The 19,001-nt window shown below is 44.4% G+C and overlaps 1 protein-coding gene across 1 annotated transcript in view; it reads right to left on the bottom strand.

Moving 5' to 3' along the window:
- The window catches only part of B4GALT4 (beta-1,4-galactosyltransferase 4), a 29,127-nt gene extending 13,642 nt beyond the window's left edge, over window positions 1–15,485 (bottom strand). Inside the window, exons 1-3 of the mRNA XM_082655530.1 lie at window positions 15,415–15,485; window positions 5,080–5,478; window positions 1,707–1,939 (exon numbers count right to left, since the gene is read on the bottom strand). Of these exons, the coding sequence (XP_082511656.1) occupies window positions 1,707–1,939; window positions 5,080–5,332 (486 nt within the window). The 5' untranslated portion in view covers window positions 5,333–5,478; window positions 15,415–15,485. The remainder of the gene's footprint in view (window positions 1–1,706; window positions 1,940–5,079; window positions 5,479–15,414) is intronic.
- Between the last annotated feature and the right edge of the window lie 3,516 nt (window positions 15,486–19,001).

The following is a 19,001-nucleotide window of genomic DNA, read 5'->3' as shown; positions in this document are numbered from 1 at the left end:
CTGTAAGAGAACCCGGATTTAACACTTCATGGCAGACACTAATCCTCATAGTGGCCTTACAGAGGAGATTCGTTACTGGGTAAGGAAAGAACACAGTAAACCAGTAATATAATCAAAGCTACAATATGAAACATTTTTTTACAGTAGTAATTTTTTCATGGCTATTTGGATCAAATTCCTTAAGAATAAATTCCAGTTCAATCAACAGTTTATCATAACAAAAGTATAGGCAGTTCTCAAAACTCACCACAGTACTTTCCTGAAAAGAATAACATAAAGCAGACATATTTTTCTATTCATAAAATTATACACTGGGGGTTGCTGTCCTGAGTAAGTCCTCTGAATGACTAACAATGTTAAAAACAAAAATAATGATAAACCAATATAACAGTTAAATTTTGTTTCAAATCCTCACAAAATGGGGATAGATGTAATATATATATGCACATTAACTTTTAAGACCCCCAGTTTATTGTAAAGTATACATTGCAGAACAGCATCCTCTGATCTATCAAAAGTTTTCCCAAAACAAATATTACCAGTTATAACCAATATTAGGTATACAGTTAATGATTTTCCTTGCATTCGGAGCATTTGTAAGGATTTGAGGGGGAATTATTTGGATGGCCCAGGACAATTCTGAAAAGATAGCCATGTATAGTTGTTGATGTCTTATTTTTCTTTCAATAAATGTTAATACCAGATAGAGGCACCTTAAATCACCCACTCCACTTAGAGCTAAACTCTTCAAAGCAGGCTACACTAATACTTACCGTGTTCCTACTAAATCATGCTTTTGGAAGCCAAAAAAGTGAATCATAAAAGTGAAAACTAGGGGCGTCCCTGGTGGCACAGTGGTTAAGAATACGCCTGCCAATGCAGGGGACACGGGTTTGATCCCTGGTCCGGGAAGATCCCACATGCCGCGGAGCGGCTGGGCCCATGCGCCCCAACTCCTGAGCCTGTGCTCTAGAGCCTGTGAGCCACAACTACTGAGCCCGCGTGCTGCAACTACTGAAGCCCTCACGCTTAGAGCCCGTGCTCCGCAATGAGAAGCCACCGCAAAGAGAAGCCACCGCAACGAGAAGCCCGCGCACCGCAACGGAAGAGTAGCCCCCGCTCGCTGCAACCAGGGAAAGCCCGCGCACAGCAACGAAGACCCAACACAGCCAAAAATAAATAAATAAATAAAATTAATTTTTTTTTTTAAAAAGTGAAAACTAAACATAATGTTCTCCATAATAGATAGTGGCAAACTTAAAGGCAGAAAGGTGGAGACAGTCATAGAATTCCATGGCGATTAACACACAGTAGTCAACTCCTCTATCTAGATCCCCATTGAATAGCCAGGCTCAATAATAAAGCACAGTTCCAACATCTCATTGTGTAGTGTATAGCAAATGCAGAAGGCAATGTAAGGTCAGTCCCAGGGAAATATCTTTGGGCTTCATTGTCTGCAATGGAAGGGCTCACAAAAGCAAACAGGCTTTCTCCAGAGGATCACTTAAGAGCCAGTAAAATTTCCCAGCACTTATCCCATTATTCCACACTCTGGGACAGGAAGTGCCTTTACTACTTTCAAGGATAAATGAGATAAGAGACCTCACCTTTGATGATAGTTTGATGCCCTTTTAACCAAGACAGACGAAGCGCCTCAGAGAGAGGAGCGTGTGGCGGGCAGAGGCCTGGTCTGCCCACACACTCACCTGGTGGATGACATAGATGCCATACTCCAGCTGCTGCCTCTGCAAGAAGGGGTGAAGGTGTTCTAGCAGGTACAGCAGGTGCTTCTCTCTGTGCCGGTGAGGGATGAGGATGGCGACGCGCTGCAAAGCCCTGCATTCCTCAGGGTGATACCGGCCTCTGTGCACCTTGGGGTTTTCTGCCTGTACTTCTTCCAGAGTGAGATCTGGTTTGAAAACGAGCTTGTTCTGGCCTTCTACAACAGAAACAGGACACAGGAACTAACATGAACGAGCTCATCAAAGGCTGACAGGCTTACAGGAGCTGGTACATGTCACACACTTTGTGCTAGTTGTCTGGCACACAACAAGCACTACTGTAAAGCCTCATTTGGTCACAAACTATAACCACAGAATCTATGACTCAGGTTATTGGCTGCAAAAACAAGCAAATGACACATAAGACCATTCTCTTGTGCTGGGTTACCAGTCCTGGCTCTATGATTCATCCATAAGCAGAAAATACACTCTGTTCTGAGAACCCTGGTGAAGAGCAGAGGTCAGGGGTAGACTGAGCAACTTCAAATTTGCTCTAACCTCTCTTCCTTCTCAAAATTCCAAAGGGGGCAAAAAAAAAAAAACCACGGAAGCCTCACCCAAGGAATGAATGAAGCAATCAATCCAACTTTCTTTGTTGTCATAAAAAAAAAAAATCCAAAGGAGGGTGAAGTCTCTTAAAGATCAAGAGCATTCCACGGAATCAAGCTCACAGACAAGGCCCTTTTCCCCAAGGTCCTTCCCTAAGCTCTTGAGAGCTATTCTAACTCCCTGAAACTAAAGCAGCGAAAGGAAATAGAAACTAGCCTCCCTCCCTAACTCAACAGTAACAGGTATGGGCAACACCGCAAGAATCCTCCCATTGTTCCACGTGGCGAAATCCCCAATGGGGCATTGCTCAGTGAGTCTGGACACAGCCTGACTGGATGAAACGCAAGACCATCCATGGTAACCAATCTCGTGCAAGGCTTTAAAGATAAGGCTGAAGCCACTGACCCTCGCCTCAGACCCGAATGAACGGGGAATACTGACTGGTAGGAGAGGAGGCAGAGCTCTGGTTAGGGAACACACTTTTTACAGCTCGGGACCTCCCTGGCGTCCAGTGGTTAGGACTCCACGCTTCCACTGCAGCGGGCAAGGGTTCCATCCCTGGTCGGGGAACGAAGACCCCACATGCCACGCAGCGTGGCCGAAAAAAAACCAAAACAAGAAAAACTCCACATATACTGTTCAAGGTACTTGCAAACTGAGCTATCTTCTTCTGGAGCAAAGCAGTCACCCACCTTTCCGATGTATGTCCCTGTGCCTTGCTTCATGTGACCATCTCCTACCCTGGCCATGGCTGCTTAGACCAGGCTCTACTGTCCACAGCATGGCTGACAGACTCTGCCCAACAGCACCAAGAGCAAATAACTGACCTACAAGAGCCTTTCCACAAGGGTCTACACACAAGACATAGAGTCAGCAGGCAGTAATCCCTACAAACAAACAGTAAGGAAAGGAGTTACAAGGAAAGGCAAGCTACCAGAGCTGCTGGGAGATGATGGGATGGCTGTAGAGATGTCTTCCTGTGTAGCCTGTCCATAAACCCCATCATCTGAATTAACCTGACCGTGTCTCTGCTCTCGGCCCCGGAAAGAGCCCCATGCAACAGGTCTGATGTAAATCAGTCCCCCTGCTCACTCCCTCACTGTAGTAGCTTATTATGTGCCCAATCTTCGGGTGCCTGCTTCCACTCACTCTAGCAGTCTCCCTTACCGCCTCCGTCATATTTTCTCAAGTTTTATTCCTCCTTGGGTCACTAATGGCCCATCTTAATTTGTCACTACTTATGTCGCCCCCCGGATCCATAGTCAGTACCGTGTCACTGCCCATCTGTTTCCATGAATGCATCTGTTGCTTAAGTATGTTGAGAGAATTCTGAACAAGGGGGATGATACAGTCAGATCTGCATTTCAGTAACTCATTTTGCTATCTCAACTTGTGTAATCTGTGAGCAGAACGATTTCCCTTGAACAATCCGGAATAATGTTTTGGCTTTTCCGTGACTGAGTAAAGAGAAGCAGCATGCCAGTATGATCACACTACAAGTCTGTGATGTAATCAGGAAAAAGGATCTGCAGGTTTTGTGCCACTAAAAGCAAGAAGCCTCTGAAGAGCCCTAGACTGCCCCCCAGAGAGCTAATTAAGTGTATGCAGAGAGCCACCTCTGTAGGACCAGGGAGGAGCTGTGGACTTCATAGAGCTGGAAAGGATCACCGTGCCCTCATCCCGCCTGCATACTGTCTCCAGGGGAAGAAGAGCAAATGTGTAAACAATACACTGACCAGCACAACCACAGAAACAAAGGTGGAGGAGCACCCAGGGAGCCTAAGATTAACTCTGGGGCAGTCCCAGAAACCTTGCTGGGAGAGAAGTGATCTAAACTAGATTTCTGATGACTAGACAGGAATCCGCCAGACACACATGGGCTGAGGAAAGGTATTCTGGAAAGACACTCCAAGGATTATCTGGAGAACTCTAAGCACTTCGATGTTCTGGAGAATCAGAGGTCTGACAGAACCTTTGTGGGTTACATAGAATATCGCTGTGGAGTTTTTCCTAATTAACGTGCTCCCAAAGACCAACTTCTTATTCATTTAAATTGAAAGGCAAGATGTCAAAGGAGAATCAAAACATACAACATATTTAAGAAATAAACACAGAAATAAACTAAGACAACACTGAAAACATACTATCCTGTCCCTCGACTCCATACGGTGGGCCAGGGGGATGTTAATAGATATGACATGAGTGGAAGCTTGGATGTGCTGTCATTTCCCTGCAGATGCCAGGAGAACATGCCCAGGTTAGCCCGCTGGTCCCAGGAGGATGAGAAACACTTGGAGCAGAGCCACCGGCCTGGGTCAATCGACCCCCAGCTCATCACACATGCCTACTGACATGCCTGCTGAGACTTCTGCAGCTGGAGGATCAAATTGGGCATGTTCACGTAATAAATACTACCTGTCAGCAATACAAATACAGCTCACAAACATAATGTTGAGCAACAGAAGCCAGACACAGTAGAGTACATAGTGTATGTTTCCAATTACGTACAGTTCAAAAAAATCTAATGGATGGAATATAAGCTTGGAGTAAGGGTCGTGACTCAAAGAAGCATCTCTGGGGTTCTGGGAAGACTCCATTTCTTAATTTACATACTGGTTCCACTGGTATGTTCATTTTGTGAAACTTAAGTGAGCTGCACACTTCTGATTTTTGTACTTTTCTGTACATTTGTTATATTCAAATAAAAAGTGTACGTACTACTTGTTAAAAAGAAAAAATAAGTACTTACTGAGGTGTGGAGACACAGAAGAGCAGTTGTTAAGGTCTGCTTTTTTCACAGAGGCTTCCTCTGTCACAGCTCCTTTCTTCCCCAAAACTACACCCTTGTTCAAACTAGCCATGAGATCCTTTGCTTTAGAAATCTCTTGAATAGCACCCACAAAGTAGTTACTGGTGGCCCACCCAACCACCGTCAGGCATAAAGTAAAGAGCAACAGTAATCGGAATTTATAGGAAAGGTGGAGAGTCACGTTGAAGCTCATGTCTTTTATTATGCGAGCAGTAGGTCTCTCTCGGCCTCACTGCAGGCAGGAAGCTTCAAGTTCAGCTTTTCCAATCTGATTGCAAACCTGATGACAACTGACAGTGCAATGCCTGCTTCTGCTTGGTAGTTCCGCTCCAGCAATCCCTAAAATGCAATCACAAAGACATGCCGTTTCAGATGGAAATCCTATCCTGAAATTATTCACATCAGCACAAACTGAAAACCTATCCCCAACTAATTTACAGTAGTGGGAGTTCTCCAACGTTAGAGATCAGAAAACCAGAGATTTTGGATGTAGAAGGATCCAACCATCTATATACCACAGGAGTTCTCTCTGGGTTCTCACCCCAGCTGTCATTCACCCCAGAAGAAAAGCCATTTCCAGATGCTGCACCGGTGGAGAAAGCAAAGAAGAGACGGTCAGTGCCTCCTCAGTTCTGAGCTGGCACAGCCCAAAATACAGCCCTAATGGTTCCCTTTCTTAGCTGCCCCTTCCTGGCACAGCTTTAAGAGAAGGTGAACTCTTGTTCTAGGGCATATTTTGATCCAAAGAGAAAATGAGGGAAAAGACAAAAGCTCTTCTCCCTCTGTAAGAGCTGGAAAAACATGTTCCTTGAAACAGAGGATGAAAAATCAAGGACTTTTCAGTTATCAATGTTATCCTCACAAAGAGACAATGGCACAGGGCACGTCCCAGGAGGTTGGGGAGACAGCAAGGAACACAAAAGGATGCCAACACAGGAGGCCAAATATCTGTAAGAATAACAGAACTACAGCACAGTGTTTAAGATCTGGGGTTTGGGTTTAGACAGAAACTATGAAACCTCGAGCCCATCACTTCACTGAGCCTTGGTCTCCTTACCTGTAAAATGGGGGTAAAAATAGTACCTTCCTAGAGAAGTTACTGAGGGACTGGATGACCTAATATATTAATACATAAAGTGTTAGCCCACCTCCTGATGCACAGTAAGCACCCACTAAGTGGGGGCCATCACTGTTGTGATCGTTATATTATTTTACTTTACATTAAATGACTCCAGACTAGGGATGACCTACAGGCAGACATACTGGTGGCTGCCGGAATCACCACTCTACTGTACTGTATTTCTGTCAGTTGATGGGTTGTTATTTTGACTTCATACTTCAATTGCATGTAGTAGGATAGTATGAATTCACCTGTGAGAGGTGGCTATGCTCTTAGTTCCTGAAAAATCCAGTTTCTGAGGCCACATAGCTGAGGGCCCTCCCTGGACCATGGTAAATGCACTAAGATGATGAAGGCTACTTCGCAAGGCCCCACATCCTCTCTGCATTACCAAAACCACGTCTCTCCTCAAATTCTAAACGTGTTATCAGAAGAGTGCGGAAAATGCTAAAGCCAGGACACAGAATCTCCGCAGCAAACGTATCCTCAATTAAATGGACAGAATGGAGACCAATATATATTCTGTGCCAAAATAACACAAAAACACGTATGATGAAATCTTAAGTAACAAAAAGAAAAACAGAAAATAAATTCTTGCATATGATTACCACTAAAATTAGAGAGTTAAGAAAACTCTAGAAAGAAATATTACCAAAAGCTAGCAATAATTCTGTTAGGAGTATGGGATTAGCCAGGGGTGCTTTTTACCCTTTTCTCTCATTTTTGTAAAAGTATGACACACTTTTGTCCTTTTGTAATGAAAACAAAGTTGATTTTTTACATGAGATGTGAGGGACTTCCCTGGTGGTCCAGTGGATAAGCCTCCGTGCTCCCAATGCAGGGGGCCCGGGTTCCATCCCTGGTCAGGGAACTAGATCCTGTATGCTGCAGCTAAGGATCCCACAGGCTGCAACGAAGATCCCACGTGCCTCAACGAGGAGCCCGCACTGCATGCAGCAAGTAAGGCCTGGCACAGCCAAATAAATAAATACTAAATAAATAAATGAGACGTGGGGATGTGGCAATTTACTGTGAAAAACAAAAACAAAACACTCGCACTTCCCTCGTGGCGCAGTGGTTAAGAATCTGCCTGCCAATACAGGGGACACAGGTTCGAGCCCTGGTCCGGGAAGACCCCGCATGCCGTGGAGCAACTAAGCCCGTGTGCCACAACTACTGAGCCCGCGCGCCAAGAGCCCGTGAGCCACAACTACTGACCCCAGACGCCTAGAGCCCATGCTCCACATCAAGAGAAGCCACCGTAATGAGAAGCCCGCCACCACAACAATGAGTAGCCCCCCCTCGCTGCAACTAGAGAAAGCCTGCGGCAGTGAAGACCCAACACAACCAAAAATTAATTAATTTTTTTTAAACACCCTTAGCAACTCTCAAGATAGCCTCTTACTTACTTAAGGGTAGTATTCCAAAATTTTAGCTCTACATGAGTTTGAGGGAAACCTAGAACGCATTTCTCTCTAGACACCATGTTACAAACGTAGGTTAGGTTCCTGGATCAAACCACAAGAGAGAAGATTTGGCCCAGGAAGCAATTAAACAGTATGGCCTGTGTTTAGGGTCTTGTTTAGGGTCTTTAGGCCTTGCTTAGGGGCTTGCTGAAGGCAGTAATAACTAATTAGAAGATTAATCGCTAATAAGAAGAGTGATCCATTTGTGCATTTACTCTGTGCCATGCACTGGGGCTAAACCACTTGTATTAACTTACTTAATTCTCATCTCAACTTTGTGAGGTAAGAATTATTGGTCTCCTCATTTTATAGAGGAGAAAATGAAGGTTGAGAGATTACGGAACTTGCCTGAGCTCACACAACTACTAAGTGGTAGAGCTGGGGTCTGAGCCCACGTGCTCAGCTCCAAAGCCTGGGCTTCTGCCACATCCTTCACATGGACGTTTCAGTCTCTTTCCTCCCCTTGGTACCTGGGTGTGCCCGGCACAAACCCTTGAAACATGCAGCCTTCTACCTGTCTCTTCCTGTCCCTTTCCTTGAGACTGTCTCTGAAATGGTCTCCTGGAGGTCTGTTTTCTTCCCTCCAGGTAACAGTAAGTCTGCAGTTTTCTGGAGCCAGACTACCTCTTGCAGACTTAATTGCAGGAGGCTTAAATGCTAGGATTGGCAACAGTTTTTGATAAAATCTCAGTCTTGGAAAAGTTAGACAGGGAACATTGTTTTTCTAAGAGCTGCTTATAGAGGGATAATGTTTCAAGAGAGATCTGCCCGGCCTGCTTATCAGATTGAAGGCAAACATTCTCCCCATGTTTCCATTTCCCCAGCTATAAAATGATTTTTAAAAATTAGCTTAATTTACAACATGGCTGTAAGAATTTAATGAGATGACACAGCAAACACACCTAGTACATTCCCAAGGATATAATAAATATCTGTTGACTCTGATTACCAATATGATTCATGCTCAAATTTTATCAGCATGCTAACCAAGATGTTATCTCTGGAATTACATATTGAATAATTTTATTTTCTATTTCTCTGTAATTTCCTGTTTTTCTTTCAATGAATATATACCACTCTTATAATTTAAAAAAATAATAATGATTTTTTAAAAAGAGCTCTTTTTAGGGCAGGTCACTCCTGGTTGGTGTTTGGGAAAACATCATCAGATTGGACTTCTTTGTAAAAACATTTAAATAAATGAGAGACCCTGAACTCTTCCTAAAAAGAATTTTCTCTTTCAGTCAAGGCTGTCTTAAGGTGACAGGGGAATCATGGTTATAGAGAACAAATTCAGGTAACATGAAAGAAGTTATTTTAGGGCAAGACTCACCACCCTTTTCCTTTCTAGGTCTGCCCTAGGGTTAGTTCAAAATGATGATGTTCTCATAATTTTGTTTTTCCTCCTCTCAATTCAACCAGTCTTTTCTGAGCACCTGCTATTTTCAGGCATAGTGCTAGGCACCAAGGGAATTAAGGTATAGTCCTTGCACTCAGAGTTTATTTCAGTCCTTCCTTAGCTTGTAATGTCAGCAATTTGTTTTCAAATACGCCAGCTCCAACCCTGAAAATGGGGGAAATAGTTGAAATAAAATTGGCAAAATATTGAAAAGTACTGAGCAAGGTGATAGGTATCTGAGAGTTCATTTTCTTCTTCACTCTACTTTTTTGTATGCTTGAAATTTTCCATAAACAAAAATCTAGCACGGAAGACAAGTTATAACAAAGGGTATATCAGCATGAATGCCAAGTATCATTCTCAGAGAATCTCTAATGCACACATTTTTACACCACCATGGGAGGTCAGGGGAGGACACCAGATGTCACTCCATAAATATTCACTAAGCACCTAGTACCAAGGAGAAAGAATGTGGTCTTCATTCAGCAGCCAAGAGCACTAAAATCAGCATTTCAATGTCTCTAAATCCATCTGGTAATCCTGCAGACACTGCAAGATGTGGCCCCAGGCACACGGTCCTATTCCCTTGGGTCTCTCTGGGGTAGCACCAATAAAAAGGCTGATATTTTGCTACTCCTTTTACTCCTGCAGAGCTCCTGAGAGCTGACTATTTGCAAACACGTTGTCCTACCTTCCGTGGACCTCTGGTATTCATTCTCCCAATTATAGTTCCTTCACCTGGCTTCTGACTGATCACTGCCCAGACCCTAAAGAAGCAATGGTTCTGTGAAAATTAATAAAGGGAAACCTCACCGAAGTGGAACTGGGAGGCCAGAAGGGGAGCTACAGATCACATCAATACAGATCCCAATAGGAAGAGACCCACCTTGCATCTTTGGCAGGAAGTGACCCCACTTTACCACCACCAGCAGGAGGAAGAAGCTCTTCTCTTTGCCCGGCAACACCTCAGCCAATGACAGACTGTCACAACTCAGTCAATGAAAAGCCACTATATTTCGATCTCCTAGTTTCCTCCAATGGACTTTTTGTTTATGACAGAGCCTCCCAATTTCCCCTTCTCTATAAAAAAGTTTCTTTTCCTTTGCTTTACTGGACTTGCATGTGGTTTGCCACAGTTGCATGCCCCAAATTGCAATTCTTTGCTGCTCCAGAATAAACCCATTTTGCTTGTAAAATAACTGGCTGTTTTATTGTTTTAGGTTAACAGTTCCCTGGGCAGGGGGCAAGGGTGGGATAGAAATGATGACAGCCATTTACGTGTACAGGTCATTTAAACTCAGACTGAGTTCCTAATGACCAAAACTGGAAGCATTTGAGCAAGAAAATAATGATGGCATTGTATTTTAACCCACAGAATAAAATGAATAGCCATGAGTCCATACTGATATAAATGATCAAATAAATAAATGGGAAAGGGCAGCTCTTTCTTACACTAAACTTCCAACCAATAAGGAAGCAGGAAATGGGGGGTAAAATCACCATTAGGCAAACACCACTGTAAATAATTGTTGCAGACGAGATCCACCAATGGGTGCTAAAATGAGTAGGTAAAAATCTGAGTTTAAACAGCTTGCATAGTCTCAAAGTATCTCCCCTCAAATAATTATTAGCTACAAAGGGAAAGTCAGTAACTTTATAGTGAAGAAACCTAGCAGATATCACCTTAACCAAGTGATGAAGGTTAGTATCACCAGTGATGAGACCTATCAACCTCATGAATCAGTGATGTATTGCTCTCTACAAAATAACTAATCAGTACTTTTCTACAGAATAACTTCATTCTACAAAATAACTAACTGGGACTCTTCAAAAGGGTCAAAATAATGAAAAACAAGGCAAAACTGAGGAACTATCTCAGATTGGAGGAGACTAAGGAGAAATAACTAAATGCAAGGTAAGATCCTTGACAGCCAGTGGAAACAGAAAAAAAAATCATTAGCAGGAAAGCTGATGAAATTCAAATAAAGTCTATAGTTTAGTTAATAGTATTGATAACTGAACAACGGTTATGTAAGGGGCTAATATTAGGGGAAGTTGAGTGAATTCTCTGTACAATATTTGCAACTTTTCCCTAAGTCTAAAATTAATTAAAATTAAAAGTTAAAAGAAAAAGTCAAAGACTGTGTATAATCCAAGTCAACAAACAGCAGTAAAATTAACTTACTTCTCAAAGAGAATCACTGCTTTTTGTATTCCTAGTGCCTCAAGCTGACCTGACACATAGTAGGTGCTAAATTTGGTAAATAATGAATGACTTTCTAGGATATACTAGTTTAAACACACAAGGACACACAATAATCCCAGGTTACTACTAAAATAAATGTGACATGGTATAAAAGGAGAAAAAATAAAGACTAATAAAGAAGGGGAAAAATTAACTGGTATAAAATTCCATTTGGGGAACATTTTTAAAATTGAAAAAGGCTCATATACACTACCAAATGTAAAATCGATAGCTAGTGGGAAGCAGCCACATAGCACAGGAAGATCAGCTGGTGCTTTGTGACCACCCAGAGGGGTGGGATAGGGAGGGTGGGAGGGAGCCGCAAAAGGGAGGAGATATGGGGATATATGTATATGTATAGCTGATTCACTTTGTTATACAGCAGAAACTAACACACCATTGTAAAGCAATTATACTCCAATAAAGATGTTTAAAAAGAAAAAGCCTCACCCCCATGCTAGTTCCCTTCGGTACGCTCTCCTAAGGACAGAGGGCCCCATCTCTAATAAATGGCCCTTTCCCTTAGTCATGCCCACCACCTTTTGCTTCTCTGTCACTGAGTTTCCAAAAGCAGTACTCCTCTCTTCTGACTCTGGGAGGAGTTGCTGTCTAGTCTGCCACTTCCTCCCTGAACCCACAGAGCACACCAGAGCAGTGTCCCTGCCTCTGGGCAAGAGCTGCCTGCAGGTCCTACATCAACTGTTTTACAACAAGGGCTGGCATGAAACAGTCAGGAAACATGAAATCAATTTAACAAGCAAGGGACTGAAATTGTTTTATTTAGTCTTTGTTATGCAGCATGAAAGAATTCCTAAGAATTTCCAATGGGGGATTTTAATGGAGGCTCGGTGTGTACTTATGTGCCATTCTCAGCTATCCCAGAGAATCCTGTAGTGGGGTCACTTGCAGTTCCCTTTCTGCAGTTATTAGAGGCACATCAATGAGAAGGCTTGAGAAGGTCTGAAGGTCTGAGGTAATGGAGAAAACAAGGGCTTTGAAGTCACAAAGAGCTGAGTACAAATCTGGTTACCAGATGCATGAACGGCTTTGGGGAAGTGACCTAAATTTGATTCCGTTTTGCCATTTATTTTAAAAACATTTTTCAAAGTGTGGTTCCAAGAGAGCCTATATCAAAGACAGAGGGAAATTTGTTAAAACTGTAGATTCCTGGGCCCTACTCCAGAGCTAATGAGTCAGAACAACTGGGCCTGGGACTCAGGAAAATGAATTTTTAACAAGCTCCCCAGTTGAGTCTTATACGCATTAAAGTTTGAGAACCACTGAAATAAGAGATCGGACCTGTAATGCAACAGATCCCTCAGAAACGTTCATTTTCCTTTGGGTGAGGAAAAGAAGTAAGAAGATATGTGAAAAGGAGATTTTAAAAATGCATTTGAATAGCTTTCAACTCCATCATTTAAAAACTTATTCTAAGAAATAATCAGAGAGGTAGACGACGATATTCAAACCAACATTACTAAAATAACCAAAAATTCAAAAGATTCAAAATGTTAACAATAGGGAACTGATTTAATTAATTACAATACCTACATATAATGGAGCACATGCTTTCCTTAAAAATGGTGCTTAAAAACTACATGGGGGGGGCTTCCCTGGTGGCACAGTGGTTGAGAGTCCACCTGCCAATGCAGGGGACACGGGTTTGTGCCCCGGTCAGGGAAGATCCCACATGCCGCAGATCGGCTGGGCCCGTGAGCCATGGCCGCTGAGCCTAGGCGTCCGGAGCCTGTGCTCCACAACGGGAGAGGCCACAACAGTGAGAGGCCCGCGTACCGCAAAAAAAAAAAAAAAAAAAAAAAAAGAACACCACCACTAACTTGCTTTGAATGTTTCCACTTTGAATTAAAGATCTTCAAAGAAATGGTTAGTTCTCAAGTCTTGCAAGCATCTCTGGAAAAAATACACATTATTATTAGCTCATTTTAAAGTAGATACTAAATACTTATCCTATAAAGTGGCCCACAGAATATACTAAGTGGCCCATAAAATATACTAAGAGAGTTAGTTTTATTGCCCCCTCCAAGACCGTGTAGTCAAACAGTTCAGTACTTCTCTTTAACCGACATTTTTAATCAGATTAAAAATGCACACTGAAGGGAAGCAAAATATGCCACACCAAAATATGCCACTTTGGCATACTGATTACTTTGAATTAAAGTTACTTAAGAAACAGCCAGTGCAAGGACACTTTCACCCTCTTTTCTCCCCCTGAAAGCAGGAAATAAATCTCCCATGTGAAAGGTACCTTTTCTATACCAGGAGGGAACCAGGATCAGGCATCCTTATTATCAGAGATAAGAATTCAAGGTAGAGGGACTTCCCTGGTGGCACAGTGATTAAGAATCCGCCTGCCAAGGCAGGGACATGGGTTGGATCCCTGGTCCGGGAAGATCCCACATGCCACGGAGCAACTAAGCCCGTGCACCACAACTACTGACCCCGTGTGCCACAACTACTGAAGCCCACATGCTTAGAGGCTGTGCTCCGCAACAAGAGAAGCCATCGCAATGAGAAGCCTACGCACGGCAACGAAGAGTAGCCTCCGTGGGCCACAACTAGAGAAAGGCTGCGCGCAGCGACGAAGACCCAATGCAGCCAAAATATAAATTTAAAAAAAAAAGAATTCAAGGTGGAAAGCACTGTATCAACTAGAGAAAGCCCGCACACGGCAACGAAGTTGTCTTGCCAGTTCTTCACATATGTATTGTTTCTTTGTCTAAAAAATATAAAAGCTGCCTACTTTGGTTACTTCTTGAGCCTCATATTTTTATGGGATCCCAATGGTATGAAATTTAATGTTTCTCTCCTGTTAATCTGTTTTATGTCAATTCAATTTAATTATTAGACCAGCCAAGGAACCTAGAAGGGGCAAGAAGAAAAATTTTTCTCCCCTACAACACAAACAGGCACATGAACACTTTGCAATTTCATGGAGTTTAAAGGTCAACCCTGCTCTAGAAGATAAAATTCCAAAAAGATAAACTATGGTCCTATTAAGCATTATCTCCTCCCCCAGAGACACAGTAAAGCACTCTGGCCCGCCAGCCCAGCCCAGGTGCCTAGGATAGCCCTGGGCCCCTCTTTTTAAGCCCACTTTCTCAGCCTGGACCCTGAATCTTATTTATCTCTAACCAAGACTCCTTGACTTTCTTGAATCCTCAATGTTATTGTCCTTTCTTAATAGAAATTTAGAAATTATAAAAAAACAAACAAACAGCAGCCTCAACCCTCAAATTTCTGTCTTCTTCCTCCTCCCTTTCGTCACCAAACGGCTGGAGAGGTCTCCCTGTGCTCCAGCCGCCACCACACCCTCATCCCTCACCCACTCTTGAACACTCTGCAACCCCGGCACACGCCCATCCTGTTGATAACTGCTCTCCTGCGCCTACCAACCCAAAGGCCTTTTCTCAGTCCCAATACTCATGGACTTTTCTGTTTTCTTCAGACCTAGAGTTAGCCCTTATCTAATGGAAGACCGAACACCAACAGATACGGATTGACAGGCACCGGATGGACGCAGAGCCAGACTAAGGGCAGGTATCTCAGGTACTTTAAAATCCTGTCGATCCTCACCACTCGTCGGCCCCTGAAGGTCCCAGGCGGAGATCAGCAATGGGTTTCCCAGTAGAAACGCTGGGGAAAGAGGGCTCCAAGGAGGAAGGGGCTTCTTCACGCTGATTCTCCCGGCAGGGAGAGAGGTGCTGGTGGCGACTCCAGAAACGCGACGCGGGGCCTCGGAGGCTGACCTCTGAATTCCCACCTGGCAGCATTTCGCCTGGGAGCGCCGCGGTGCCGCCCTCACCTGAGCCAGTGCCTCCCGCCGAGCTCGGCCTCCGCAGGCCCCCTGCCCGGCCCCGCCGCCTGGGTGGAGGCAGAACGGCCCTCCGAGGCCCGGCCCGCGCCCGGCTTCGGCGCGGGGGACTGACCCGGCCCGCCTCCCGGGGATGCCCACACGGCGCCCGCAGCCCTCCGCGCGGAATTGCGCTTCCCGGGCGCCGGCGGAGCGGAGGCCCCACTAACTCACCCCTCACGCGGCCTCGACGAGCACCTCCCGGAGAAGGAAGGCGGTGAGAAGCGGCCGCAGGGACCGCCCCCGCCGCCCGGGAGGAGGCTCCGGCGCGCCGGCTCCGCCCCCCCCGCCCCCCCGCCCCGGGAGTCGCTTCGGCCGGGCCCGGGGGCGAGTCTGCGCGGTCCTCCACTAGACCCGCCCGACGGATTCCCCGCTCCCCGCTCCGCCACCGCCCCCGCGCCCGGCCACCCTCCCCGGGCGATGGAAGGAGCACCTGGAGGGAGAAGGACAGCTTGTCCTTTGGGTGATCTTAATAAATCCTTGTGCCAATACTGCGCTAGGGTCTGGGCGCTTCCCAAATTCCATCCTCGTAAATACAAAGCTTTGGGAAGGAGATAGGAACTTTCCCATTTTACGGAGTAGGAAACGGAGGCTTTAGAAGTTAATAAATTTACCTTACATTACCCTGACAGCTTTCAACTTTGTCAGCTGCACAATGTACCAAATTAACTGACTCCCATTTCACAGGACTACTGAGAATATTAACTGAACCAGTTGTGAGATGAGACATCCAAATTTCTTCAAAGATATTATTACAGAAAGCCAAGCAGAATCATATTTATACTAAAGATTAGAGTGAAAAATCAGAGTGGGTTCTGCTTAGGCAGGCAGGATAGAAGACTAGATTCTCCAAGACACCCTTCCACTCAATGGGGAAGTAAGAGAGTCTCCAAGAACCATCCCTACCCCAAAAGGAACAAACCATGGGAAGAACCAGTGCTGGGATGCTTAGACTCTAAGCAGGAGACCTGGGCTGAGGGCATACAGAAAGTCTCCGCAGACACTGATTTGGGACCGACATGAGAAGAGCCAAACCTGCGCCTTCCTCGTCAAGCCAAGGTTGCGGAAGAGCACTAAGGAGTTCCCAAGTCTCTTGTGCTCTGAGCAATGGAAACACACTTTAGAGGATGTATCCTCAATACACACTCCATAGGACTCAAACAAATTCAATTTTAAAAAACAATTTAAACAATTTAAAAAAAAAATCACCAAGCACTGGAGGCCCACACGTAAGGACAGCCGGCAGAACTAATACCCAAGAGATTTAGACCCCCAAGGACATCAGATACTGGAATTGTCTGACACAGGATACAGGAAAGCTCTTTTTGAAATTTTTAAAGAAAAAACAATATCCTAGAGGTTACTTACCAGTTACAAAGAGGATATACTACACATTGGAGAAATCTGGCAGATAACACCTTAACCAAGTACTCAAAGTTAATTTCACCAGTAGTTCAAACTGACATCACACATGAGGTGATGCTCTGAGGACATAACATCACCATTCTTGTATTCCTGCCAAAAATACATGACTAGAATTTAACCATGAGGAAACAGTCAGACAAGCCCAAATTAAAGGATATTCTACAAAACAACTGACCTGTACACTTCAAAACTGTCAGTGTCATGAAAGACAAGGAAAGATGAGGAATGTTTCAGATTAAATGAGACTGAGGAGATTTGACATCAAAACTCCTGGACTGGGACTTCTCTGGTAGTCCAGTGGTAAAGAATCTGCCTTCCAATTTGGGGGGACGCTGGTTCGATCCCTGGTCAGAGAACTAAGATCCCATGTGCTGTGGGGCAACTAAGGCTGCATGCCACAACTACTGAGCTTGTGTGCCTCAACTAGAGAGAAGCCCGCGAGCCACAAACTACAGAGCCCACACGCCCTGGAGCCCGCGCCACAGCTAGAGAAGAGAAAACCTGCATGCCACAACTAGAAACAAGCCCACGCACCACAACGAAGAGCCCGCACCGCAACTAAGACCCGATGCAGCCAAAAATAAATAACATAAATAAATAAACAATAAATGAATCTTTTAAAAAAACAAACTCTTGGGGGCTTCCCTGGTGGCGCAGTGGTTGAGAGTCCGCCTGCCGATGCAGCAGACACGGGTTCGTGCCCTGGTCTGGGAAGATTCCACATGCTGCGGAGCGGTTGGGCCCGTGAGCCACGGCCGCTGAAAAACTCCTGGGTTGGAAAAAATTTTGTTACAAGATATATTATTGAGACAATTGGAAATGAGTATGTACAGCATGGTAGATTTAAAAAAGGAGAGTGGAAGTGAAGCTATACCAGTTCTGAGCCCAGCCTTTTTTTTTTTTTTTTTTTTTTTTTGCGGTACGCGGGCCTCTCACCGGCGTGGCCTGCTCCCATCGCAGAGCACAGGCTCTGGACGTGCAGGCCCAGCGGCCATGGCTCATGGGCCCAGCTGCTCCGCGGCACGTAGGATCTTCCCAGACCGGGGCACGAACCCTCGTCCCCTGCATCGGCAGGCGGACTCTCAACCACTGCTCCACCAGGGAAGCCCAAGCCCAGCCTTTTAAAGGCAGTTTCTGCTTCCACTTTCACTCTCTCCCATGTGACAAAGCAGTCATAGACCAGCCCAGATTTAAAGGGAGGGGCAATATAGCCTCATTTCTCAGTGAGAGGACTGTCAAAGAATTTGAGGCTATTTTTAATCTACCATGCTGTACATACTCATTTCCAATTGTCTCAATAATATACCTCAAAACAACTTTTTTCCAATCTAAGACCACATGTAAAGAAATCTCCTTAGTCTCTGTTATGGGCTGAATTGAATCTCCTCCAAATTCAGATGTTGAAGCCCTAACTCTCAGTACCTCAGAACATGACTATATTTGGAAATTTGGCCTTCAGAGAGGTCATTAAGTTAAAATAGGGTTTTTATGGTAGGCCATAATCCAACATGACCAGTGTCTTTATAAAGAAGAGGAGATTGGGACAGAGACAGCACAGACTGGGGATGACCATGGGAGAACACAGGAAAAAGGTGGCAACCCGCAAGCCAAAGAGAGAATCTTCAGAAGACACCAACCTGTCACCACCTTCATCTTAGACTTCCAGCCTCCAGAATTGTGAGAAAATACATTTCGGTTGTTTAATCCACCCAGTCTGTGGTATTTGTTATGGCAGCTCAAGCTAACTAAAACAGTCTCCATTAATCTGAAATAGTTTCTCATCTGTCCTTTTCTTTCATGACATTGACATTTTTGAAGTTTACAGACCAGTTGTTTTGTAGAATATTCCTTAATTTGGGCTTATCTGATTGTTTCCTCATGATTGGATTCAAATTGTGCGTTTTGGGCAGAAATATGATAAAGATGATATTATATCTGCAAACATCGCCTTATGTGTGATACCTATTTTTATTATTGGTGATCTCTAGAATCACTTTTTATTGGAACCCTGAGCCACCATGTAAGTAGCCCAGCTACCCTGATGCTACCATGCTATGAGGCAGCCCACACTGGCCATGTGAAGAAGCCAACAACCACTCAGATCCACCTCCAGCTGAGGCTTAGACATCATAAAGCAGAGATGAGCCCTCCGCACTGTGCCATATCTGAATTCCTGACCCACAGACTCATGAGATATAATAGTACTACATTGCTGTTTTCAGCCTCTAAATTTTGGGGTCATTTGTTACATAGCAATAGACAATCAAAGCTGACCATATATATTATATGATAATATTCTATCAATGTTAAATTCCTTGCATGTGATCCTTGTATTG

Source organism: Grampus griseus (assembly GCF_964374135.1).
Source record: "Grampus griseus genome assembly, chromosome: 5".
Lineage (NCBI taxonomy): Eukaryota > Metazoa > Chordata > Mammalia > Artiodactyla > Delphinidae > Grampus > Grampus griseus.
This window is presented reverse-complemented; position numbering and strand designations above follow the sequence as displayed.